Raw genomic sequence first — 27648 nt, forward strand, 5'->3', positions numbered from 1 at the left:
GCTTGATCTGAATCTATCATGACTATTTATAAGAAGACATGCTACAAGTGGCTTAATTCGAATTGTAATGAGACTGTTAAACTTCTGATCAGCTACAGGTGGCTTGATCTGCATTAACTCCTCAACTTCTGATTAGCTACAAGTGGCTTAATCTGCATTAACTCTTCAACAAAACTATTAGACTCTTGATTAGCTACGAAAGAGCAAATCAAGAGTCCTACTGCTACTAGATAACGTATTTGACTCCATATTTGACCATGACTTTAGGCATGCTTTTCTGTCGATCTGGACTGAGTGAGTAGGATAGAATCCATGTGGAGTTGATTATGGAGATGCCCATGTGGCCCAATTCTTCATTTGACACTTTTAACCTACCAAACCATGAGAGTAGCTATGGAACCCACAATTAGCTGCAGAATAGGCTGCATTCTCTAGCTAATTTGAAAAAATCTATTAAAATAGCAAGAACATGAAAATATAATATGGCGATCATTTTAATGTTTTCCTAAGACAAAATCTAGCATTTATCATTGATTAGATCTGTAGTCTTGTGAAAAATCAAGAGAAAAAGGTGAGAACAAATGTTAAGGGGATGTTAGGCCCCTATACTACTAGTGTAACCCCTTATTGTTATTAGTACAACCCCCTTATTATATTGTTGTACCCATGTAGTCCCCATATTGTTACTATTGTGCCCCATAGAAGCCCACTATTGTTATTATTGTGCCCTTACATTATTATTGTTATGTCGACTCTGATTATATTATGACTCCTATATATAGAAAGGAGGTCTTGTCATTTGTATCATCGAAGAATTGTTCATTTGTGTAATGTAAAGGAGGTTGCCCCCTCGAAGAGGTTGAATTCTAAGGTGTTCAACTATCTTTTCTATCTTTTTGTGAGCTGGTTTCATAACATTTGGTATCAGCGATTTGGATTCTAGGGTTTCGTTGCTCCAAACAGGTCATCGTGGCATTTTCGCTATAATTTTTTTTCTACAACGTTTCAGACGCTAATAAAAGAACCAATTTGGGTTGAAATCAGTCTGAAGCTCAGGTCTGAATTTCAAATCTTTTGGTGCTATATTTGCGGAGATATGATCTGAGGAATTTGGCCTTTTTGCAGACTCCCGAATTACATTCCAAACAGGTGACTTGGGGAAAATATTCATAGCTTTTGTTTTGAGCATCAGATTTAAATTTTGTAAGAAGTTACAGAACGAGGACAGACTGTAGTTTTTTGTACACATTTTTCAGATCCAAAGGTCGAAACAGTGACATATGGCACGTCGCACAAGTTCGCTCTACTAAACTAGTCTATAATCGGGTCACCGTGGGAGATTTGGCATAACTCTTCCTTGGAGAATCCAATTTGGATCAGACTAGTGGAACTGGAAAGAGGACATAGAGGGCTACTGCAGGTCGCAATTTCAGAACTGGAAGAACCGAAATTACAGAGTTATAGTCGTTTCAAGATCGAGCTCCTAAAATCAAGAAAAGACGATATGAGGAAGTTTGATGGCAAGGATCCGGTAAATTGGATACTTCAGATGGAGCAATATTTTGATCTACATGGTGTACCATTGTTACAAAATGTATGTATTGCATCTTCATATTTATAACCGGATCAATTTTTATGGTATAAAGGGCTTTGTTCTCGTAAACAACTTGTTACGTGGTTAATTTTCACAGAGGAAATGATAGTACATTATGAGGATACAAAGAGAAACACTTTCTTTAGAGCAACACCACAACAATTAGAAAGAGTAAAAGAGCTTTGTTACACAGTGGAAAGTAAAATTATGGCAACAAGGAAGTCTACCCCTCACAACTATAATAATGGAAGTGTTGTTTCTCCTAGCCTTCCACAACCTACAAGGGTTACACCACAACAATTGGAAGAGAAAATAGAAAAAGGGCTTTGTTACAATTGTGATAGCAAATGCACTAAAGGTCATAAGTGTGCTGAGAAGAAAATATTTTACATAGATTATGAAGAGGAGGAAGAAAAGGATCAAGAAACATCAAAAGAAGAGTATATACACCAGGAACCAACCCCATAGAAAGAAGAAATGAATCCGACCATATCTTGTAAAGCATTGGCAAGAATTACCACTTCTCAAACTCTCAAGATAGAAGGACATATCAAGAAGAAAAAGGTTCAAGAAGTGAAAGATCACATCGAGAAAGAAGAAATGAATCCAACCATATCTTGTAATGCATTGGCCGGAATTACCACTCCTCAAATTATCAAGATAGAAGGACATATCAAGAAGAAAAATGTTCAAGAAGTGAAAGATCACATCGAGCATCAAGAAATGAATCTGACCATATCTTGTAAAGCATTGGAAGAAATTACTACTCCTCAAACTCTCAAGATACAAAGACATATCAAGAAGAAAAAGGTTCAAGCAATGAAATATCACATTGAGCATCAACAACAAGTTCTCCAACTTTTAAATGATAACGCCACTTTGGTGCAAAATCGAATGAAACAACAGGTAGATCAACATTGTAGTGAAAAATGTTTTGATGTAGGCGATTGGGTATTTTTATTGCCACATCTCAAGCAAGCTATTTATGAGAAGGAAATGTTGGAAATACTACATGCACTTAAGAAATGGCGACCTTACCGAATGGGAAGACACTTCAAGGTAAAAATGGATCATGATAGTCTTAAATACTTTTTAGAACAAATATTATCTATAGAAGAACAGAAAAAATGGGTCACAAATATATTGGGTTATGAGTTTGACATCATCTATAGAAAAGGGAAGCAAAATTTTGTTGCAGATGCACTCTCAAGAAAGGATGAGGATGTGGAAGCATTGTTTTGTGCTATTTCTATTATCCAACCAGATTGGATAAACGAAGCAAGGGATGAATGGAAGAAGGATGAAGAAGTGTGGCTACTCATTCAAAAGTTGCAAAAGATCCCAATTCAAACAATATTGCCAAAACTTGAAGAGGAAAGAAAAATCATATTGGAACCTGGAGCAGTCACAGAAACAAGAACCCGATAGCTACGAAATCGATCAATTTTAGAGTATCTCATCAAGTGGAAGAACTTACCCGCTGAAGATTCCACATGGGAGGACAAGAATATTCTACAGAAGCATCAAGAACTACTCAAGCGTTGATGACAACACTTTTTGAAGGAGAAGGGCATGTTAGACCCCTATACTACTAGTGTAACCCCTTCTTGTTATTAGTACAACCTCCTTATTATATTGTTGTACCCATGTAGTCCCCATATTGTTACTATTGTGCCCCATAGTAGCCCACTATTGTTATTATTGTGCCCTTACATTATTATTGTTATGTCGGCTCTGATTATATTATGACTCCTTAGACTCCTATATATAGAAAGGAGGTCTTGTCATTTGTATCATCGAAGAATTGTTCATTTGTGTAATGTAAAGGAGGTTTCCCCCTCGAAGAGGCTGAATTCTAGGGCGTTCAACTATCTTTTCTATCTTTTTGTGAGCTGGTTTCATAACAGGGGAAGGTAATTCTGAGGTTCAACACGTAGATGGCCTAAGGTTGTCTTTAATGACATATTGTGCAAGAGAAAAAAAAAACTTAGATGCAACAAAATAACAAATGGTTTAGTACATGGGGTATTTGCTTGAACGCATGTCCCATAAACAACAAAGAGATAAAAACTTTTGGTTATGGAAAAATTCCACAAGCGTAATTGGGATATGGAGCTAGGAAGAAAGAAAAAATACTATATTGAAGTGTTTAATCCCACTCATAGTCATCAACCAAAAGCATACATAGAGGCCAATATCTCTTGGAGAGCCAAAATTCTTATTGCTCGGTTAAAGACTAATTCTCATCAACTCCGCTGTGAAACAGGGCGCTGGAAAAGACTAAAAGAAGTGTGGGAAGAAAGAGTATGCATTTTTTGTTCTTCCGGAAAAAGTGGAAACAGCAAAACATTTGATTTTAAAATGTGAGGCCTTCAAAGACAATAGGGAAAGTTATGCTGATACGTTGACAGCGAGCTATTGGGATAATCTATTTAGTGAGGGGTTTGTCGAGAAGCAAAGAGTATTTATTTTGAAGCTTCACAGAAAAAGCGCCGAATACATCGAGCATATGAAGAAGCAATCTGTCCCATAGGTTATCTTTAGCCTCATGGACGTTAAAATGATTTTTTTCTTTCTTCTTTCTATATATATATGGACATGTAAGAACAGAATTGCAAATGTACTTCTTTTCCATTGTTAATTGGGAATCTTAACCACTATATGTCTTAGTATGAAATTAGATTTTGTGCATGTATTTTATTCTATATAATAGTTTCTAGATTTAATTGATAGAGCGGACAGGTTCATTCTTCTACAACCCACTGAAGCTGATGTGTAAATATATCAATCATTTTTAAAATAAAAATAAAATATTCTCTAAATACAAAACAATGTCGGCAATAATAAAAAAGAAAAATATATGCTATGCACATTTAATTAGTTGTCCATATAACTTAAAAATATATTAATAACAGAAAATCAATTTAAAATGAGTCTAATTTCTATAACATTTAAAAATACAATTTAAACATTAAATAATTATACATCATTTATATTTTAAAATAAATTTACTTTTAGAAAAAATTAATCTAATCCATATTTATTACATTTACTTGTAGAAAAAATTAATCTAATCCATATTTATTAAATTTACTTGTAGAAAAAGTTAATCTAATCCATATTTAAATCTTTATATCAGATTCTTGGTTAAGATAAATCTATGATCATCTAAATACCTGAAAAATAATTCCAAACAGTTTCATTGCGACAGAATGTCCCCTCCCCGCGGTGAGGCAAATGAATCAAGCTATGACAATTGTAGGGGCTATTTCCAACCTACTACGAGATGTTAGGTGGAAATTGAAAACCATGTTTTCTTGGCGTGCCTAACAGTATCAGGATGGCATCTCAAAGGTGGCTTCCATCTAATTCTTGGACGACAACTGTGATTACAAAACTATCACCTGATTTTGTGGTCGTTGGAGATTTTGAAGGCGCTTACGCGAATGAACCTCTGGATTGGTAAGTAAGTCAACTTTCTAGTTACACATCTCCCACTTACGGATCGTTTCCTTTAAAAGTGTGACACTAACGGCCAGTGTTCGATCCACGAATGGACAGAAGAGGGACTGCGTGTTCTCGCGAAGCGTATTCACCTTCTCTCCACACCTCGGCTCCGTGGCAAAAATAGGCGCGGAATTATCGGCAGCGAAGTCGCAGTTCCCTCGCATGATGGGCTTTTAGTATTTGCTGCAAATCCGATGTGCTGGAATCTGAAGGGCAATGTCTCGGAGAGAAGTGGTGGAGTTATTGTTATTTGAAAGATTTCAATTGACAAATTTGCCTGGAGTCTTTCTGGCTATGCTATATTTTACATGAATGATATTTAAAAAATTCTAAGAAGAGTATCCCGTAAATTACTACCAACTTGACTGGGTCAAGTTTACCGACCACCTTGACTAGTCAAGTTTACCCGACCACCTGACAACGGTTTTTCGCTTGTCAGGAAATAGAAAGCGTGATTTCCTTGCGTTTTTTGAGGTCGCAGTTGGAATGAAACATGGCCATGGTCTTGGAGCACGATTCTTTAATGAACAGGATCAGATTGTGACTCTTGAAGGTAAGGCTTCACGGACGTTGCTTTAAATCTTTGTTTTAGCAGTTTTGGCAAGCTTGAGGTGCCTTTTCTGATCAAATTGATGCAAATATTTAGTAGAATTTCTAATGTTTCTTCCGTGCGGTTGAATTTAGGCATTATGACAAACATTTTGACCCAGAGCTACCATTTCTGGGCAATAAAATTCAACACCATTCTTAAGTGTTTGTCCGTCACAAGTTCCTGTTTTGATTGAGCGCGATAAATCTTGGATTTATTGATTAAGTTCAGTCAAAGTTAACCATTATGATGAAATAGCTGTAAAACATGATGCAGAACTACTTTCTCTGACCAAAAAAGTTTAAATAATGTATTCTGGCACTTTTCTTGAAGATTTATTTGGTCATAAGGTTCAAGCATTGATTTGCTTTCTTGAATATCTAGTTTAAATGTTAGCCATTTTGATGAATACTTTTGCAAATTTTGATGTAGAACTACTTTCTGGTAGCAAAAGTTCAAAAAGTGGATTCTAACACCTTTCGTTGAATTTCATCTGCCATAAGGTTAAAGGCTTGTTTCGGTCCGACTAACTTTGTCTTTCATGATTCTGTTAGTTTAAATGTTAGCCGTTAGAATGAAATAGCTGTAAAAAACTGGCGCAGAACCTACCTATTTGGAGAAATAATGATGAAATAGTGGGTTCCGGCACCCTTGTGTTTTCTTCGGTCAGGTCTAAGCTTTGATTCACTGCGATTAATTTTGACTTTCTTAAGCTTTAAATTTTCAAGTAGATACATGGTCCTCTGCAATATTTTGGCTGCTCAGAGCGTAAACATATTAACTGTATATGCTTTCTGAGGTTACAGTGAGGTCTTTTAAAGGGGATTGAGGCTATATTGCTTGACAACAGCGGGAGACGGTTAGGGATGATATATGCTGATATTTAGGCAAAGCACAAATCTGATGGCCAAATTGGGAGTAATACAGTGATAAGAGGTTGCATTACATGTTTAAGGCGATAATTCGCAGCTCCAAAACCAAGCATTTTATAACTTAGTTCAAAGAACTTATGGTAGAAGACTTCGTCTTGGTTTTTTCGGTGCGGACTTAAATTTACATGTACAAAGAAGAGCAAGGCTTGCACAAAGGAACTTAACCTCTTTGTCGGCTATTTAAGGATGGCGAATCTGGTAAATCTGCCCCAGCCAATTCCTTTAATTGAAGATCCTGAATTTCTGCTTTTTACAATTTAGAGGGTTTGATTCAAAAACTTAAGTTTAATTTGCATTTGATGATTTAAAGAGCTTGTTTGGAAAATCACAGTTCAATTCTAATTGAATGGCTCAGCAGAGGTTGGTATTTGGAGACAAAGAAACGGCAGACGTGATATTAAGATTGGTACCTTTAGAAGGACTTGAACAACCTTCTCTTCATGTCCATTCTCAAGTTCTTCGTAGGTCCGAGTTCTTTGATGCCAGGCTATCGGAACGATGGTCTTTTGGTGGTGGCATAGAGCCTATAGAGCTAACCCTGAATAGTTGCAAAAATGTTGAGAATTATGTGAAGTGCATTCAATTGATGTATTCTTCAAAGCAGTTAAAGTTCAACAGCATCCAAGAGGCCTTGTCAATTTTGGAGATTGCATCAGAATTGCTCTTCGCCGACTGTGTAAACTCATGTATGCAATATTTGGAAGCAATACCATGGACTGCAGAGAGTGAATCTCAAATTCGTTCATCAATTATGTCACTACAGTTGCAATTGTCCCCTGACTTGGCTGTTCGTCTTTCCACCCATGGATGTACTCCTGACTTTAAACCTGTCAACACTATGGGAGAAATCTTAAGGGAATTGTTGTCTCTAGTATCAAACGGGGCACCTGCAAAAGCCCGTGATATAGCAAAGAGGGTTCTCCGAGCCAATGATCATCTAAGCATCTCTCCAGCTTTTGCAGATGTGAATAAATTAGCACTGTTCCAAGAGTTACAGAGTAATTTAGAGCTTGTCAAGTCCCAACTGCGGAAATTTGCCAGCTTTTTTTCATGGAATTCTCATCAGATCAGTGTTGCAAGTTCTGCACTGTGCTGGCTTCTTGATGAGCTTTTTGTGTTGCAGATGGCTGACACGGCTGTGAAAATGTTTGCCGAGGAGCAAGATCTTGCTCAGTTAATGGTTACTAGGATATATCAAAATCCATTCACAGAGACCTTATTCAGCATTTTGGTTCGTCTACTACAGGCCTTGCGAACCGGAGAAGTGATTTGTCCCAGATCTGTACGACTTTCTCTGGTAACAACTTGGTTACCTGTCATAGCCAAGCTCACTCACGATGATGAATATTTAATAAAGGACAATGAATTGCACAGTGGTCTGGAGCAAGGTTTGAGTGCTCTTGTCGGTACTCTTCCTATTGCAGACCAAGAAGAGGTGTTCAAAATTTGGATTAGTGCTTGCCTCAAAAGTAGAAAAGCATGGCCTGATCTGAGCATGGCTTTTGATTTATGGTGTGACAAACTCAGACAGGCTCAAAATGAAAAGGATTCAGTTTCTTCATTGGATCTGCCTAAATGTAGTGATAGACATGGCAGTGCTTCATCTTCGGGATGTCATAATTCTCCATCAAACTAAATTTTTACTCCTCTGGATGCCAATTTTTTCCAGTAAGTGCATGTATGACTAGATTGAATTTACTGTTAAGATATATTAAAGTTTTTTTGCTGAAGGCATTTAAATTAAAGTATGTGCAATTCCATTGGCCATACAGCAAAGTTCTTTGAAGTTGCATGTGAACACTATTCTGCAAATTTAAATTACACGGTGGAACTGATTCAATGTAGCTTGCTATGAGAAAATTGCTTTACTATTTTGATGGATTGTTTATGATCTTAGTAAAGCAAAACATGCAACCTATAAGAGGTTCACTAATCATATTGATTATATTTAAATAGTGTACATCCTCTTTGGACTATGCTGAAAACTATTCCTGGTGTTTGCAGGGTGTAAATGATTATAATAAAGATTGCTGGTGCACAGGGTGTAAATAATTATAATAAAGATTGCTGAGAGTCTGTGATCTGGGGGTCATATTTTAGCCAAAAGCAAGGTAAAGAATGGATGTATATGCTTATTAAAATACTGGTTTGGTTCTTCATTAAAGCTCAATGTGCACTTGCATATAGACTTAGTAAGACAACTCATGCATTGCAGCCTAAAGAAATTCTGGGAAGTTACAAAACAACACCTTCACAAATGTTCTGTGATGTTACCTGAAAAATTCTCTCAACTCAGAAAAGAGAAGCACTTACTGTCTGGTATAGGAACTTTGTCTTTGGACCAGCTTTGGGTCTCTGAACAGTAGTAATGGAAAAACTGTGGAAATAGCATACTGATCACATGTTGAATCTCACCAATCTCTTTGGGAAGGCCCTATTGTTGATAATGCGAATCACTTATGATCTGCTAAATAGCTAACTTTGGGTCATGCAAGAGCATCCTTGGCACTACTGTTATTCTGCGCATTTCCTTACGTTTGCTTAGTTTTTGTTCTATTTTATGATTAAAGACCAAAAAATGAAAAGAAAAATGTAATGTAGTGAAATATTTATTGTTCTTAGTGAATTTTGTCAACCGTTAGAATATGAAGCATCATATTTGGAATTTGAATAGCTAGGGTAGTTGTAAGGTTAAAAGCCAAGGAGTACAAGCATGAATACGAAGTTTGTAAATAAGCAAGGAGCCTTTGGTTCTCCTTTTGATTTTAGTTTGTGTATTGTGGATGGTTGTGTAATCCAGAGTCTTGTGCATAGGCTCTATGAATGTAAAGTGGCCCGGGATATTTGCCATTATTTGAATAAAAAGGTTGCAAAATTTGGTGGCTGTTTTTGTTGAATGTTTTCTGGTGTGTGTAGTTTTGTTGTGGGATGCTTATTGTTTAAATTGTTACTTGGGTGGTGTCATCTCTCTTTGCAGATTTCTCTGCATCAAGCGTATTAAAGCAAGTAGAATCTTGAGGGATTGGGGAAATTCTAGCAAAAAAGAGGGGAGCTAGGTAGAATTGTTACCTTGAGAAGTGGGGGTGGGGGAGTGCAGATTTTGTGAGACAACAGTTGCGATGAAAAAGGAGAAGTGTAGATGATGTGAAAAATCGGTTACCCTATTCCTACTGCAGCAGCTGATGTTAATTGTTCTAATTGTTAATTCGATTAAACAATTTACTTGCTGTGTGCTCCGGCAAATATTGAATTAAATACACTGCAGCCTACACAAATAAAAACTGCGGAAACTAAATACAGCACAGGAGAGAAATAAGCATCACACACATATACACAGTTGTTTTTGGACAAAAGTCCCCGGGAAAAACCAATGCGGGAAAACCGGTGCAGCAGCTGAGGGTTTGTATTATTAAGCAGTAGTAATTTTGAGTACAATTCGTTGGATCCCCAACTAGCTATCCGATACAGAGAGAAACTGGGAAAAACAAATAGTGAGATGATCTCACCCTGTCACTGGAAGAAAGGGCACTGATCTCGCTGGAAATGAGCCTTGCAGAACTGCGTCAAACCCACGCAGTCTTTGTGTCACCTCTGCTGGGACTGTGCTGTGCTTCCTTCTGATCCTCTGTTGGCTGGAATCTTCAGCTCTTTGGCCTCCCGGTCTCACATTCCGGCTCCGGCATTGGATTCTGACTGTTCCTCAGCAGAATTTCGATCTCCCTCTCAGTCTCTGTGCTGCCACAACATAGCTCTGCGTTAGCCTCTCTGGACGTCGTTCTGCCCTCTTTGCCTTGTACTCTTTGGACCAGGAAAACTTCCCTCAGGATACTATCCCTGCCCATCACTACCAGAAATCACTTCGATATCTTTTCTACCAACTACTGCGCTGCCCTTTCTGAGAAATTCGATCTCTTGATCTCTCTCTCTCGATGTGTTTCTCGAATGCCCATCAAGCCTTTTCTTATAATCCTTTTGTTGAGAACCAACGACCCAGATTAGATTCTAATCAATGGCTCAGATCATTTTGGCTTGATCCTCGTCTTCTTCTAGAAGTTTCACCCACAGTTTGATTAATACCCTTTAATTATTTTAATTTCTTAAGTTTAGACTTAGGCACCCATTAAAAATAATTAATTATTTAATAAAACTGATTCTGGGTGGAATTTCCCAAAATGATTTCTGGGTATTGTGGAATACATGTGTCCAAGCCTGCTTGCAAATTTTAAGGCTTAGATCACATCCGATACTACCAGAAATCAACACTCCCTCTTAGCGAGGAATGTGCTCTAGTAATGCAACTTGCTAAAGAACCACTCTGACATTGAAACATCTCCCTCTGCGCTGCTGATGTCTGACATCACTACCCATCAACTACTGCGCAAATGCTACATCTATATTGCTGCTGACCCTGCCACTGCCAACACTGCATCTGTACTACAACTCCCTCTCAAGTTTTGCATCTGTGTTGCTGCAGGCCCTGCCACTGCCAACACTGCATCTGCACTGCAACCTTCTCCAACTGCTGCTGCTACTACATCAACAACGGAAAAGCATCAAAAATTACTGAATAGGTGTTCAACATGATGCATATGTTGTTGGAGTTCTAACTGCTGCTGGTCTTTGCGCTGACCCTTTGAAGCCTCTCCGCTGTTGTTGACTCTGCACTGTGCCAACTGTACTATTGTTGACTCTGCACTGTGCGAACTGCACTGCTACCCCTCTGCTCTGCGCTGCTCAGTCTTTGGCGCTCCTAGCCACTGCAACTGTCACTCTGACACTCCTCTGCACCAACTGACACTGGTCCATCCTGCTACTTTTGATCTGGGCTCTTGTAGCAAGGTATTGATCCATGAGGTGGACTCCTCAAGGACCCTGCCCATCTGTATTTCTTTCGAACTATAGTTCTATATCACCCCACCTCTGGGCAATCATGGCAAACTCCTCCTCTTCGATTTGTGCGGTGCAGCCTTCGGATCATGCTTCTCGTCCTTGTCCTTCTTCTTGAGAGAACTGTTGATTTCTGGTAGCATCGAATGTGCTATAAGTCTCAAATTTTGCAAGGAGGCTTGGACACATGTATTCCAAAGAACCCAGAAAGCGTTTTGGGAAATTCCACCCAGAGACAATTTTATTAAAATAATTAATTATTTTTAATGGGTCCCTAAGTCTAAACTTAGGAAATTAAAATAATTAATGGGTATTAATCTAACTGTGGGTGTAACTTCTAGAAGAAGACAAGGATCAAGTAGAAATGATCTTAGCCATTAATTAGCTTCTAATATGGGTCATTGAATGTCAACAAGAAGATTATTTAAGGAGGCTTGAGGGTCATTTGGAAAACACACAGAGAATTGATCAGTCAGATCGAATTGCTGAAGCTAGAGGCAGTGTAGTGATTTTGTAGTGATCACACAGAGAATTGATCAGTCAGATCGAATTGTTGAAGCTAGAGGCAGTGCAGTGATTTCGTAGTGATCACATAGAGAATTGATCAGTCAGATCGAATTGCTAAAGCTAGAGGCAGTGTAGTGATTTCATAGTGATCACACAAAGAGGGGCAAAGAGAGTTTTGGCTAGAGGATTTTCTTCGGAGCCAAGAATACTCAGCAGAGAGGCAGAGAGACACACAAAGGAGGCAACACAGTGCCTAGAGAGGGTGACACAGAGCTAGAAAGGGCTCACGCATGGCCCACGTAGAGCAACGCAGAGCCTTCATGCAAAAGTCCTAAATTTTCTGAGGAGGTTGACGTTCTGAGCCGGGAAGGCTAGAGTCAGCTCCTGAGAGCAAATTGATTCAACAAAGAGGTGACGTAGTGCCTTAGAGGCTGACGCAAGCCCATGCAGGGGCAGCGTAGAAGTAGCCAGGGACTCGTTGGTTCAGCTGCCAGATCAGCCGGGATTTGCAGTGTAGAGTGAGGTAATCTCACTAATTTCTTCTGCCGAGTGATATTATCTGTATTGGATTGCTAGCAAGGCATCCAGAGGTTGTATTCAAAAATAAATTTTGCTTAATAATAAAAACCCTCAGATCTGCTGCACTGGTTTTCCCGCATTGGGTTTTTCCGGGGACATTTGTCCAAAAATAATTGTGTCATTTGTGTTGTATCTTTATCTTGTTCAATTTCTTGTTTCGGCATATTATTTAAATGGTGTAGGTTGCGGTGTATGTATTTCAATGTTTGCTGTAGGAAACTGCAAATAACTTGTTCATGTAAATCTAACAAGTAGGAGAAATATCATCAATTGATACACTAGGGATTCCGGGTTTAAGGAATTTTCACGTGGTCTTAGAGCAGTGCAGGTGAAACAAGAAGAACAGTGCCATAGAACCCAACACTGAGCAGAGAAAGAGGTCGAATAGCCGCAAGAGGCAGCAGTTCGAATCCCTAGAGGGATTGCGCAGTCCAAGTCAGGAGGGCTGAATTTTCGAGGAAAATCTCTCTGAGTGAGTCGACAGAGAGGAAGGGCTTCCAAATTGAAATTTTGTCATGCTAGAGGGAGCAACGCAGAGCCTCAGTGTGAGGAAAGAGCTAGTGGGACGCAGTTTTTCTGCAGGCAGTTTGTTGGGCAGAAAATCGTCAGAAGAGAGAGGAGAAGCACAGTGAGGGAATTTTTCCTCAATAGACTTCTCGCCAAGAAGTCCGTTTTCTTATTGCTCAGCAACAGTAGTAAGAAGCAGAGAGGAGCAGTTCGACATTTTCGTGGCAGAGGTGGTAGCCAGTGAGTTGAGAGATCAGGACAGGTTGGATGGGGCATCCAACTATGTCATCTGAAAAGCAAGGATGTCATTCCTTCTAGATGAGCATTCTCTCAAGACTTATGTTGACAGCGTGGTCCTGTGCCTTTAGATCCAGGTCTGTTGAAGAAGTAAAAGGCAGAAATGGCGAAGGCCAAGAGGATGATCCTTGATGGAGTAAAGGATCACATGGTTTGTCACGTTGCTAGTAGAGGGACTACTAAGGAGATGTGGGATGCCTTGGCAACGCTGTATCAAGGATCTTTCGAGTAGCGGAAGATGTACTTAGAGAAGAAATTGAGATCTGCACAGATGCAGAAGGGGGAGCGCATAGATCCGTTCCTCACGAAGCTTCAGGAGACCCGAGACGAGTTAGTAGCTGTGGGGTCTACACCTCAAGGTTTCGAGATGGTGAGACTAGCCCTAAACTCAGTCTCAGAAGAGTGGCAAGTCTTTGTCCAGAGCATCCTGGGCAGGGCAGCTTTGCAAGACTGGGATAGTATGTGGGCAACTCTCAAGGAGGAAGAGCTGAGGAGAGATCTAGTCAAGTGCAAGCTTGACAAAAGCAGCAGCAGCGGGTCGAAGCCCAAGGAGGAAGAAAATGCATCCCTTGCATCCAAGGGGCAGCAGGAGAAATGGAGGCGAAAGAAAGACGTCGCGAAGATCAAATGCTTCAGTTGTGGTGAAATGGGTCACTACGCAACATAGTGTCCTCTCAGGAAGGACAAAGATGAGAAGCATGATTCGAAGGCTGCACTCGCGAAGATCGAGGAGGAGGAGTTCGCCATGGCAACCGAGATACCTCCAGGAGGGAGGTGGGCTGATTTGGAGCTGTAGTTCGAAAAAGCTACAGATGGGTAGGATCCTTGAGGAGTCCACCTCTCAGATCAATACCTTGCTACGAGAGCCTAGATTAGTAGTAGCAGGATGGACTAAGTGTTAGTTGGTGCAGAGGAGTGTTGGAGCGACAAATGCAGTGGTTAGAACGCCAAGTCTGAGCAGTGTAGTGCAAAGTTACAGCAGTGCAAGGAGGCATAGTGCAGTAGCAACAACAACGCAGTGGCTTCAGAAGGATAGCGTAGAACTAGCAACAATCAGATCTTCAACATCGAGATGCATCTATGTTGAACACTTGTTTAGTAATTTGGGATGTTTTTCCGTTGCTATTGCAGGAGCAATGACAGTTTGCAGTGCAGGAGCAGTTGGCAGTGGCAGTGCCAACAACACAGATGCAGAAATTCAGAGGGAGATGTAGTACGGATGCAGTGTTGACAGTGGCAGTGTCAGCAACAGTAGCACAGTAGTTGGTGGACAGCATGTCAAACATCAACAACACAGAGGACGATGTTATGAAGTCAGGGTGATGCTTCAGTGGGAGGCATTGCTAGAGCACATTCCTTGCTAAGAGGGAGTGTTGATTTCTGGTAGCATCGGATGTGTTCTAAGTCTCAAATTTTGCAGGGAGGCTTGGGCACATGTATTCCAAAGAACCTAGAAAGCGTTTTGGGAAATTCCACCTGGAGATAGTTTTATTAAAATAATTAATTATTTTTAATGTCCCTAAGTCTAAACTTAGGAAATTAAAATAATTAACGGGTATTAATCTAATTGTGGGTGTAACTTCTAGAAGAAGACGAGGATCAAGCAGAAATGATCTTAGCCATTGATTAGCTTCTAATTTGGGCTGTTGAATATCAACGAGAAGATTATTTAAGGAGGCTTGAGGGTCATTTGGAAAACACACAGAGAGTTGATCAGTCAGATTGAATTGTTGAAGCTAGAGGCAGCGCAATGATTTCATAGTGATCATGCAGAGAGGGGCAGAGAGAGTTTTGGCTGGAGGATCTTCTCCGGAGCCAAGAATACTCAGCAGAGAGGCAGAGAGACACACAGAGGAGGCAACGTAGTGCCTAGAGAGGGTGACACAGAGCCAAGAAGGGCTCACGCAGAGCAGCGCAGAGCCTTCACGCAAAAGTCTGAAATTTGCTGAGGAGGTTGACGTTCTAAGCCAGGAGGGCTGGAGTCAACTCCTAAGAGCAAATTGATTCAACAAAGAGTTGATGCAATGCTTTAGAGGTTGACGCAGGCCCGCACAATGACTGTGCAGGGACAACGCATAAGTAGTCGGGGACTCGTTGGTTCAGCTACCAGATCAACCGAGACTTGCAGTGTACAGTGAGGTAATCTCACTAATTTCTTCTGCTGAGTGATATTCTCTATACTAGATTGTTAGCAAGGCATCCAGGGGTTGTATTCATAAATAATGTTTGCTTAATAATAAAAACCAGTGTTCCACGGGGACTCGCCCCCCCCTGCTAGGGGTCTAGTTTCCTCGCTGCCCTGTGCTCTGGGGACTTGGGGACGAGTACGGGACGTTTCCCCGCGCTCCCAAAATGGAGGAAACTCAGGGGGATGTGCCAGGGAAACGTTTCCCTTCCCTGAGGGGGCGTTTCCAAAAACGGGGACGTGGGGGGACGTGGGGGGGCGTGGGGGGACGAGAGGGGACGTGGCACATCTTTAATGCATTAAAAACCATTTTAAATTTTTAATTAACTAAACGCTGAACTTAATCTTTAATTAAGGGGACAGAATTACATTCATGTATGACGTTGTTTGTAGATTCAATTTACGGTTGTAGAACTGGGGACATAATTACATTCACGTATGACATTGTCTGTAGATTCAATTTATGTAAACTCATCCATAGTTTCGTTCAAATTTTATATAAATTCCCACACGTGGCGTCAATAGCAACCAGTTACAATTCGAAAGTTCAAATAGTCAAAAAATTATTATATATATACTGTGAAAATTTTATAAATTCGTACTTTCTACTTGAGGAAAATTGCAACAGCTCGTCTTCATTATTATGCCCTTCCCCACGCCTCCTTACTCATCCATAGTGTTCCGCTATCAAGTCCGAACTCATTAAGAGACAAATATATGGGCAGGATTTGATTCCCCAATCCATGCTTGTCATTGCCAAATATATAGGCAGCATCATTTGATACCCTGACCTCTGTGAGCATGAAATTGGACTGAGCAGAGAGAGTGATATGTAACCGCAGTATATATATATGCTGCAAGTGATATGTAACCGCAATATATATATATATATATATAAAAGCTGCAAATCTACAGACCTGCATACGCTAAGGAAGCCATGGTGCTCACTCACCTTCTCTAAAAAGTTTGACGGGTCGGAAACCATCTTTTGAATGGAACTTGGTGTCACTCAAAGCTATTGGACGTATGTCAACCACCTGCTGAATTATTATATGCATTATTAAAATAGTTATAAAATAATAATTGAGAGAATGGTTTTTTTTTCAAGTCATTTCTATGGTTAATGGCGGTTTGTCCTCTAAGGATGATACAGAAAATAAAATGGTTTAGATTTTGATTTTCGAAAGCCATTCTTATACTAGTTTGTTAGGTTGATATGATTGATATAGGTTTATATTAAGGTTAATGTTTTGTTAAGTTACACATTTATGTTTGTATTTACGTTAAGTGAATGTATATAATAATGGTTGGAATATTTTAAAATATGATTTAATAAGTAAATAAATTTATTTTGTTTTTAATTAATTTTTTTTTTAATAATTTAAAATTTTATTGAAATCATAATATTATTTAATTGATAATATTTTATTTTTATTTATTTTAAAAAATTGAATTAGAATTTTATGATGTTGTTACTATTCTCATGTCTATTCAATGTTATATATGCAAAAATTTGTATTTTCAATCTTGATGATTTGCTTTCCCAAGACATTGTTTTGGAATTTAAAAAAAAAAAAAACAGCGTACCTTTTATAGTGGACTCAATTATTAATTAATAAATTATATTTTATATTTATAAATTTTTAAGACCCTGACGCTCCCCCACGTTTCCTAAAAAATGGTAGGGAGCTTTTGCATAGGCCGCTCCCGCGCCCCCTCGCTCCCTCGCCCCCTCGTCTCGGAACCTTGGTGGAACATTGATAAAAACCCTCAGATCTGCTGCATCGGTTTTCACGCATTGGGTTTTTCCGGGGACATTTGTCTAAAAATAACTGTGTCATTTGTGTTGTATCTTTCTCTTGTTTAGTTTCTTGTTTCGGCATATTATTTAAATGTGTAGGCTGCGGTGTATGTATTTCAATGTTTGTCGTAGGAAACTGCAAATAACTTGTTCATGTAAATCTAACAAGTAGGAGAAATATCATTAGTTGCTGCAGTAAAGATTCTGGGTTTAAGGAATTTTCACAAGGACACTGTGTAGCATAGTGACCAAGTTCGCCACACCGGAAGCACTTGATCTTCGAAACATCTTTCTTCTTCTTCCGCTGCTCTTGCTGCCCCTTAGATGCGAGGGCTTCATTCTCATCCTCTTCCTTTGGCTTTGTCCCACTGCCGCTGCTGCTACTATCAAGTTTGCACTTGACTAAGTCCCTCCTCATCTCTTCCTGCCGAAGGGCGACCCACATTCCTTCCCAATCTGGCAATCTCTCTCTGCCCAGGATGCTCTGGACAAATACTTGCCATTCTTCTGAGAATGAATTTAGGGCTAGCCTCACCATCTCGGTAGGCTGAGGTGTTGACCCCACAGCTTCCAACGAGTCTCGGATCTCCTGAAGCTTCGTAAGGAACAAATCAATGCGTTCCCCCTTCTGCATCTGCGTGGATCTCATCTTTTGCTCCAAGTACATCTTTCGCTGCTCGGAAGATCCTTCGTATAGCGTGGCCAAAGCTTCCCACATCTGCCGAGCAATATCCTTGCCGACAATGTGACACACTACATGATCCCTCACTTCGTCGAGGATCAACCTCTTGGCCTTTGCCATCTCGACCTTGTACTTCTTGAGCGGATCTGGATCCGCGGGTTCAGCTACCACACTGTCGACTTAAGTTTTGAGATCGTGTTGATCCAAAAGGCATGAGATCCTTGTCTTCCAGATTACATAGTTGGAAATACCCTCCAACCGATCCTATTCTCGCAACCCATTAGTTGCCATCTATGCCAAGGAAATGTCGAACTGCCTCCTCTCTCCTCTGTGCTACTGCTGGGCTGGCCTACGCACTCCTCGCCGGAGTTAGTAGATCTGCTGCTCCCTATAGTTGCTCAACAAATGAGAATTCAGACTTCTTGGCTGGAAGTCCTTTGAGGAAGAATTCCCTCAACAGTGTCTCTCTCTCCCACTGACGCTATTCTGCCAGCAACTGTTGCAAAATATCTGCGTCTCAGCTGAATATCTGCTCTGCAAGGAAAAATACGTTGCTCCCTTCTGCCTCTAGAAAGCTTCGATCCAAAGATCGAATTTCTCTGTCGACCCATTGAGAGAAATCGATTTCTCCTCAAAACTTCGATCTTCTGGCCCAAGGACTCTGCTGCCCGCTGAGGATTCAAATTGCTGCCTCTCCAGTAATTTCGAACTCCTCTTCCTTTATGCTTCTGAGCTCTTCTGCGCACGATCTGTGCTATGATACTATGTGAAGAATCAGGTAACTGATTTTTCACATATGACTCTAGCAAGGTTATGATGTTGAGTAGAGTTATTTGAACAAGTTTGTGAAGCATGCCTTCAGTGGAAGGATTGGGTAGATATTGTAAGAGGAGTTAGAACTCCAATCTTTAAGAGCGTTGGGTAGAGGACATGGAGAATGAGGTATTGAGGAAGACCTCAAAATGGCTCTGGAAGCTCAGGACCCAAAAAACTGCCAAAAATAGTAAATTGTGCTACAATTAAGGAAACTGAAAAACTGAAAGAGACAGTGGTGGGGGTCCAAGTGGGATAGGCAAGTGGCCACCAACATCCACCTGGATCAATGCAATAGTTGCAGCGATAAGAGTTGATGCAAGAGAATAAAAATGCAACGAAGAATAACAAGATCAAAATAATTGCAATAGAGGACTGGTTGCACAAAGGAAGGATATAATGAGAAGATGCTTGGGCAATAAGCATTAGTGTAGTTTGTTAAGACAATGGTAACAATGTACAAGAGGGAGGAAGGGGAGGTAGGAAGCACCATTGAAAGGGAGAAATTTGAATCAGTGAGCCCCATTGGATGTGCAATAATTGCTAGAGATGGATGAGTTGTGGCAAGTGGTGGAAGAGATGATAGTAATATTGATGAAGGTCCAATCGAGGAAGAATGAAAACGTTGAGTATGTATATGGATTGCATATAATTTTAAAGTGCAAAGGTGTAGATTACAAAGATGAAGAAGAAGGATGTAAAGGGGAGAAGAAGAAAGGATAAGTGGTATTTACTATTAAGTGTGGCTAAGAAGAAAAATGAAAAGAAAGAGAAGACAAAGATATTCAATGGTTGTTGTTTTATCAACAACCTTGTGACCAAGATGGTCACATTTTTCCAACTAGGGGAATTTGATGTAGGAGCATCCCTAGCATTGTAACTATCCTGCACATTTCCTTAGTTTTGGTTCTATTTGTGATTAAAGACCCAAAAATATGTTGTAATGTAGTAAAATATTTATTGTCCTTGGTGAATGTTTGTCAAACTTTGGAGTATGAAGCATTTTATTTGGAGTTTGACTAGTTAGGCTAGTTGTAAGGCCAAAAGTCAAGGAGCACAAGCATAAATATGACATTTGCAAATGAGAAAAGGGTCATTGTCTCTCCTTTGGTTAGTTTGTATATTGTGAATGGTTGTATGATCAAAAGACATGTGCATAGCCCTTGTGAATGTAAAGAGGCCCGAGATCATTGGCCATATCAATATAAGGGTCACAAAACTGTGTAGTTTTTCTTCGAGTGTTTTGTGGTGGATGTGCTTTTGTTGTTGATTCATATTACTTTAATTGTTGTTTGTGTGGGTGTTATTTCTGTTGGGCATCTTTGTGTGCATATTTCTCTTCATCATTGGGCCACCCATTTTACCTAAAGTTCGCAACCTATATTCTTATTCACTTATCTTTTATTTTAGGCCTTCTATTTGAGGTGCATGCCACAAACCTTGTAGACTTATCACCTTTTCTATGCATCCTCTTATTTATTTTAGGCATGCAATATCCCTAGTTCTACCCAAAATATGAATGTAATGAAGACATGGCTATAAACCAAGACCATATGTGAATTGTAATTCTATGTTTGATTATAATATGAGAACTTTAATTGTTGCAAATGAAGAAGGACTAAAGGGAGATGTGGGGCTATAATTCTACAAGTCAAGGAAATGAAAGGGGGCTTATATAAGGTGTTATTGCCTAAAATAGCACCTTTGTGAAAAGCCCCAACATGTGTTAACTTGGGGCAACAAGATAGCAAATGCACTGCTATCACCTCAATACAATTTTCCCTTCACTTTAGGCCAACTCCTAGAAGCCAAGGGGGGTATCTATTAAATTATGGTATGTTCTATGCTTAGAGCAATTTACTTCAATTCTTCTTATTAGCCCAATGTCAATTCTCAGTATAGCAATCACATTAAGATAAAAGTAAAACGCTGATAGAACATAAATGAAATCCAAAAAAGACAAGCCAAGACAAGAGACACAAGATGTGCGCTAGCCAAGGACCTAAGTGACTTGACACGGGGATTCGGGATTCGTGGTGTCGGATTTGGACACGTTGACCCCCCAGAATAGGACACGTAGGATTCGTTATATATATATATATATATATATGTTAAAAATTAGATATTTCTTACACAAATTTTAATTAATGATACAAATTTATTGATTTCAAACATAGATCTTCATCTATAGCTATTAGCATGCATAGTACATACAAAATTCAAATAAATGTCAGTGGTACTGGTCACATAAATGATAAATCTATTAAATCATGATTCATAATTCATAACTGAAAGACAACTTACAACTACAAGATAGTAAGATAAACACACTGACAACTGTAGTTTTCTCATTAAGTCATCAAATCAAAATGTGTTACATAGGTAGTGCTGGTGCAATGCCAATGGCAATTAGAAATAGAAAATATAAAACAACTACTGAACTACAGGTATACAAGCCTCAAGGCATCAATCAGCATCAGAATCAGCATCACTGTCTTCATCATCATGGTCCCCACTGCTCTCCTCTACATCCTCCTCCTCCCCTATATCCATAGTCCCCTCTGCATCTGCTAGTGTGGAGGTTGACCCCTCTAAGTTATCAAATCTAACAGGCTCTAGCACTGGATCATTGAGATCCATGTTGGCCAATGCCAACTCAACACTGGTGTCCAGACCCATATCATCAAGAAAGACATCCCACATCTTTGTCTTTCCCCTCAACCACTCTTCCCTCTGCCTGTAAATAAGACGAAGGTTGGTGTGCACATACACCATTGTCTCTGCCCTGGTCTGCTCAAGCCTGCTTTTCTTCACACTATACAAATTCCCATATGTGCTCCAATTCCTCTCGCAACAAGAGGATGAAGTCACCTGAGAGAGGAGCTTGATGGCTAACTGCTGAAGAGGAGGGCTTGTTGCCCCATGATTTGCCCACCAAGAATAGGGCTTCTTAGCCCCCCTATCTCTAATCACATCATAACCTCCAAATCGACCACTGCCAGTGGAAAACTCTGCAAAGGCATCCTCCACCTCAGCAAGCAATGCACTATCCTGATAAATCCACCTGAATGCCTCTTTCCTCCCCTGTGAGATTTCACCATCCATGTTGAGGAGGGAATTTTCGGGAAGGTCCACCATTCAGCCACTCATGGTTGTAGGATTTGGGGTTCAATGAGTGAGCCAAACAATGTAAAGGTGTACAATTCTTGTCCCATCTGCTGACAAGAATATCATGTATGGTATCACAGAAGGCCTCTGGTGATGTCTCATACTCGAGGCACTCACTCTGTAGAATAATGCTCCTCACAAACTCAATCATGGAATCCCATCCCTCATAAACCTCTCCTACGATGGGTTTGTCTGTATCTGCAAATCGAAGCAAAGAAATGATAGGGTCCATGATCCGAATAATTAGATCTACCCTCTCCCACCAAGCATCATCTAGCACTGTGTCCTTCACTCTTTTAGAGGCTACCTGATCTGTCTTTCTCCAAAAAGACCAAAACTCAAAAATAACCATGGACCCAAGAGCGGTCTTGACCTCCCTCAACCTCTTCAACATCATGAATGAAGATGCAAACCGTGTATCAACAATCTTCAACAATGATAGATTGCTGTACTCCTTGTAGATAGTGAGGGCATTTGTATGATTTTGCACAAAGTTACGGATATGTCTTGCATCCTCAATAATGCTTCCAATCCAAAGCACATCAGAAGCAATGGATTTCAGTGCTAAGTTCAATGAATGGACAATGCAAGGTGTCCAAAACACTTGTGGATATTTAGCTTCCACAATCATGCCAACAGCCTTGCAAACAGGTGCATTATCTGTAATGATTTTCACACAAGAATGAACACCTACATCTTCAATAACTTTAATAAATAACTCACCAATAAATTGTGCATCCTTGTATTCGCCAAGTGTATCCACTTCTTTCGTGAAAACTAGACCACTCAAGGAAGACACCATGAAGTTGATGAGTGGGTGTCGTGCTGGATCTGTCCATCCATCAGAAACAATGCTAACCCCAGATGTTGGCCATGATGCTACAATAGGCTCAAGCATTTTTTGCACCTCTTTTTTTGCCTTCGTCAACAATGTGGTTCTCAGCTTCTCTGACCCAGGAGGCACATACCCTGCTGGAGCCCCTTGAGTTAGAGCTCGGCACATCTCAATAAATAGAGGTGAACGTGCAACATTAAATGATATGAAGTTTTGATAGAAGAAGAAGGCAATGGTGAGATCAAGCTCTTCCCGTCTCTCTTTTTGGAAAATCTTGTCCATTGGACCAAGTGCTCTTCTTTTTGATGCTTGTCTACCAGTAGAAGTAGAACACTCAAATGGAAATTTGGTGGTGGCCTTCCTCAAAAATGGAAGGGGGTCTTCATTCTTGGGTTTTTTTGATTTTGAAGCCACATGTTCCATACCAACATTGGCCTCCTTTTCCAATTCTTTTCTCTTTTGTAAAGAAACAGCTTTACAAGCTCCAATTCCACAACCAGGTAAAGCCAACAAATGTGATTTCACACGGTAATATGTGCTTTTGAAATAAATGTGACAAAAGTTGTGGTTGATTCTCCTTGCTGAATGCTCTACTCCCTTAACTCCTTGCTGCAAACCCTTCTCCACTTGCCAACAGCTCACAAAACACTTGCCAAATGAAAATATGCGTGGCTGTAATGAGCAAACACGCCCTTTTCATACCCGTGTAGGTCACTTTTTGAGCCTAGCAAGTCCTGGAAAATAGGACACGATTCCCAAAATCGTGACACGCAGTCAGATTCGACGTGTCAAAAAAGGACACGACGTGTCATGGTTTTTGGACACGAATCTCGAGAGAATCGTGTCGACACGATGGATTTGGGATTCGTGGGGCCTATAGGACGAATCCGGTTACAGAGCCAGGGACAAACCCCAATGCGGGGAAACCCTTTGATCAATTCTTCTATATTCTTCAATAATTCAGTAGAGAGAGAGAGATAGTACGATATCACAAATCTATGATTTACAACAACAGTGAAGAGACCCTTGAACAACAATAACAAGGGTGATCAATCAGCTCCAAAAATGTCCTCAAGACAACCTAGGAGAACTCGGTCTCCAACAACATTAATGGCAGCCCAAAACAGTCAAAGTAAGATGGTCAAAACAACAGTGAATGCTACAGAAAACTGCAACCAACCCTAACCAGTCAATGCTGTCATAAATGTGCCCTCAAACAGTCAACACAGACTTGTCCAACACTTCAGCTAGCCTAGGAGAGGCTGCCCATACAAAGCCGCAGCCAATGGAGGTAATACGTTGGTCAACGTAGGCCTAAATCACCCCAAACAAGATGCTGCACCTTCCTGCGTCCTTGCTGCCCTAACTGCGTCCTCTCACAATGATGCCCTAGCTGCATCCTCTTTCCCACGTGAGATCTGCGTCCTCCTTCCTTCGTATACCCAAGAGACAAGGAGAGAGGAGAGATGTGTGGATGAGATGAGTGCTCTAATGCCTCAAGGTCTCCTCTATTTATATCCCATGTTGAGGTTTAGCTGGGGGTGTGCAACACTATTTTACATGCTGGCTGACCTTGACAAATTGTTAAGAAATACAAATAAATTCATATCTCCACGAATACATGTCGGAATTGGATGATCGTTAGATCAATCCTACATATCTCGACGAGAGGAATCCAAGAAAAATATCAGTTGCCATAAATAAGATGACCCACATGGAGTTTGGCCCTAGTTGCCAATTTTAACAGTATCCCTACTTGATTGCATTAGCATATTACTGAATGAATTACCATGCAAGCTTATGATTTATTTGAAACGAGACCAAAATATATGTATAACAGTTAGATACACATGATTCCAATCAACGATTAAATGTTTAAATATAACCAAATAGAAACAATAACATAAACCACCAATATGTCCACTTGAGAAAGAGGGTTAGGAGCTAGTTGACGTGTGTACCAAATCTGATATGAAAGATAAACAATATTAACAACTTCATATTTGCAATTAAATGATTATCATTCAATAAATGAAACTCCAAAGAGGCGTAAACCAATTTTAAGCAAGTGTTGATAATATCTCTGAGATATCGACGATATTTAGAAATATCGTGATATTTTTGGCAAGACAAAATATCGCCAAGAAAATATCGCGATATTTTCTTGCTTGAAAATATTGTGATATTTCCGAAATATCGTCGATATCTCCGAAATATTGTCGATATCTCGGCCAAAAATCGCGTGATGACCTAATTTATTGTTGGGCTGTGAAAATTCCTAGATCTAACAATCTCTGGAATCCTATTGCAACCAGCTGAATCTACTTCACCTAGATCGTAAATTACATTACAAACTTATTTCAGATTTCTTCTTGAAATATTGAAGTAAATTACTGAAGCAGCCTACACCAAATTAAATATGATTCTGAAACATAGAAACTGAGCAAGGAAATACAAACACATAGGACACCATTATTTTTGGACAAATGTCCCCAAAAAAACCCAATGCAGGAAAACCGGTGTAGCAGCTCTGAGGGTTTATTATTATTAAGCAGTAGCAAATTCTAAATACATCTTTGAATACCTCACAGGGTTATTCAATTACAGAGAGAAATATTGGTAGAAAGAATTGTGAGGTTACCTCACACAATCACTGGAAATCCTGACTGATCCAGCCCCAGACTAATTGCCCCGGCTTTTCTGGCTACCTCTGCGCAGTAACTGCGTCAGCCCAATGTCAAGCTCTCCAGGGGCTGCGTCACTCCTCTGGCTGATCGATTTGCTGCCCAAGGGATTCGATTTCTGCCTCTCGGTCTCACACCCCAGCTCTTGGCTTCTGAAACTCGAATTACCTCTGCAAATTTCGGGCTCCTCACTAGCTTTTGCGATGCCTCTGTGGCTCTGCGTCAGCCCTTATGGCTCAGCGTTGCCACTGCTGGATTACTCTCTGCCTCTCTCTACTGATGATTCTCCGGCTGAGAAAATCACTCTCTCTCCAGAAGCTATCCTTGCCCCTCTGCTGCAAGAAATCTCCTCAATTGAATTTTCCTCCTGAGAACTTCTCACTTCAGAAAGTCGATTTCTTGATCTTTCTTGGGGTATCTTTCAAATGACCCTCAAGCCCCTTCTTATATCTTCTGTTGGACAACCAACGACCTATATTAATTCCTAATCTATGGCTTAGATTGTTTTGACTTGATCTCCGTATTTTTCTAGAAGTTACACCCACAATTAGATTAATACCAATTAATATTTTAATTTTCCTAAGTTTAGACTTAGGAACTCCATTAAAAATATTAATTATTTTAAATATAATCGTTTTTGGATGAAATTTCCCAAAACGATTTCTAGGTTCTTTGGAATGCATGTGCCCAAGTTGCCCTACAAAATTTGAGGCTTAGAACATATCCGATGCTACCCCAAATCAACACTCCCTCTTAACGAGGAATTTGACTGCTCCGACTTTGAAGCATTATCCTCTGCATTGTTGATGTCTGACATGCTGTCCACCAACTATTGTGCTGTTGTTGCAACTATAATGCTGCCTTTGACACTGCCACTGCCAATGCTACATCTGTACTACAACTCCCTCTCAAATGCTGCATCTGCTATGCTACTAGCACTGCCATTGCTAACACTGCATTCGTACTGCAACTCAGTTGCTGAGAGAAGCAACTGAAAACACCCAAAACTGGACAAGTATCCAGTGGATACACCTCGGTGCTGAAAGCCTGACTGCTACTAGTCCCACGCTGTCTTCTGAAGCCACTGCACTGCTGAAGCTCTGCATTGTGCCTCCACGCACTGCTGCCTCTCTGCTCTGCGCTACTCAAGTTTTGGCGCTGCTAACCACTGCATCTGTCGCACCAACACTCCATGGCACCAACTGAAAACTCCTCCATCCCGCTACTACTGATCATGGGCTCCTGTAGCAAGGTGATGATCCAAGAGGTGGGCTCCTCAAGGATCCTGCCCATTTGTAGCTCTATCGAACTACAGTTCTAAATCAGCCCACCTCCCTCCTGGAGGTATCCTGGCTATCATGGTGAACTCCTCTTGTTCAATTTTTGCAGTTATAACCTTACGATCGTGCTTCTCATCCTTATCCTTTTTCTTTAGAGGACATTGGGATGCATAGTGGCCCATCTCGACACATCTAAAACACTTCACCTTGGAGACGTCCATCTTTCGTCTTGTTGACCTCTACTGGTCAACTTCCCATGCAGTACACCCTCTTTTCTTGGCAGAAAGGGGTAGCACCTGAACGACGTGTCCGTGCCAGCCTACAGTCATCAGCAGCTTGATCATTTCAATTGTAAACCCAGTCTGCATGTATGAATTGTAAATAATCTAAGCAGATCAGAGTTATGTATGTAAAATTGCCTAGGTGGACCTAACTTTCTATGATAATCTATGTCCCGGAAGGTTTTTTGTCTCACCGATCCATGGATCGGCAGAGTTTTCCTTCAAACCTGACCCCAAAGCCGGGATGGATTTTGTCATTAGAACTTTAGGAGAATCCTAGTGTGTTAATATGCTAGATTATAGTTGTGTCGCAGAACTGGGTGATTTATGAGGGTCTGTGTTAAGTGGGCTTGTCCCCTTGAGATGTAAGTTGTAAAAGTCATGATGTAATGTGTCTTGAGGGTCGAAAAATGTTTTAAATCCCCTCGTGAGTCCTAAGTCCTAGGTCCTGGGTGATGTTTCCAAAGGTTTAGTTCGATGATCCATTTAAAAAATGAAATAAAATAAAAAATAATAAAAA

General features: G+C 40.2%; 1 protein-coding gene and 1 long non-coding RNA gene across 6 annotated transcripts in view; both read left to right on the plus strand.

Moving 5' to 3' along the window:
• The first annotated feature begins 4798 nt into the window (after positions 1-4798).
• Positions 4799-8286, plus strand: LOC149218736 (BTB/POZ domain-containing protein At3g50780-like). Of its 5 annotated transcripts, none has more exons than XM_089384138.1 (5): positions 4799-5056; positions 5156-5654; positions 6245-6360; positions 6497-6820; positions 6978-8286. In XM_089384138.1, the coding sequence occupies exons 4-5, from the start codon at positions 6809-6811 to the stop codon at positions 8256-8258; spliced, it is 1293 nt and encodes a 430-aa protein (XP_089240264.1). In that variant the 5' UTR covers positions 4799-5056; positions 5156-5654; positions 6245-6360; positions 6497-6808; the 3' UTR covers positions 8259-8286. The 5 variants fall into 5 exon arrangements, with proteins under 5 accessions (XP_089240264.1, XP_089240263.1, XP_089240265.1 ...); XM_089384137.1 differs by lacking the exon at positions 6245-6360 and having other exon boundaries at positions 5156-5335; positions 5541-5654; XM_089384139.1 differs by lacking the exon at positions 6245-6360 and having other exon boundaries at positions 4800-5056; positions 6954-8286.
• A 337-nt stretch (positions 8287-8623) lies between these two features.
• The window catches only part of LOC149218737 (uncharacterized), a 53344-nt gene continuing 34319 nt past the window's right edge, over positions 8624-27648 (plus strand). The window contains exon 1 of the long non-coding RNA XR_016248640.1: positions 8624-8733. This is a non-coding gene — a long non-coding RNA (uncharacterized LOC149218737). The remainder of the gene's footprint in view (positions 8734-27648) is intronic.

The sequence above is a fragment of the Pinus tabuliformis genome, chromosome Q (assembly GCF_031772625.1).
Source record: "Pinus tabuliformis cultivar Carrire ecotype Pingquan chromosome Q, CPIR1, whole genome shotgun sequence".
Lineage (NCBI taxonomy): Eukaryota > Viridiplantae > Streptophyta > Pinopsida > Pinales > Pinaceae > Pinus > Pinus tabuliformis.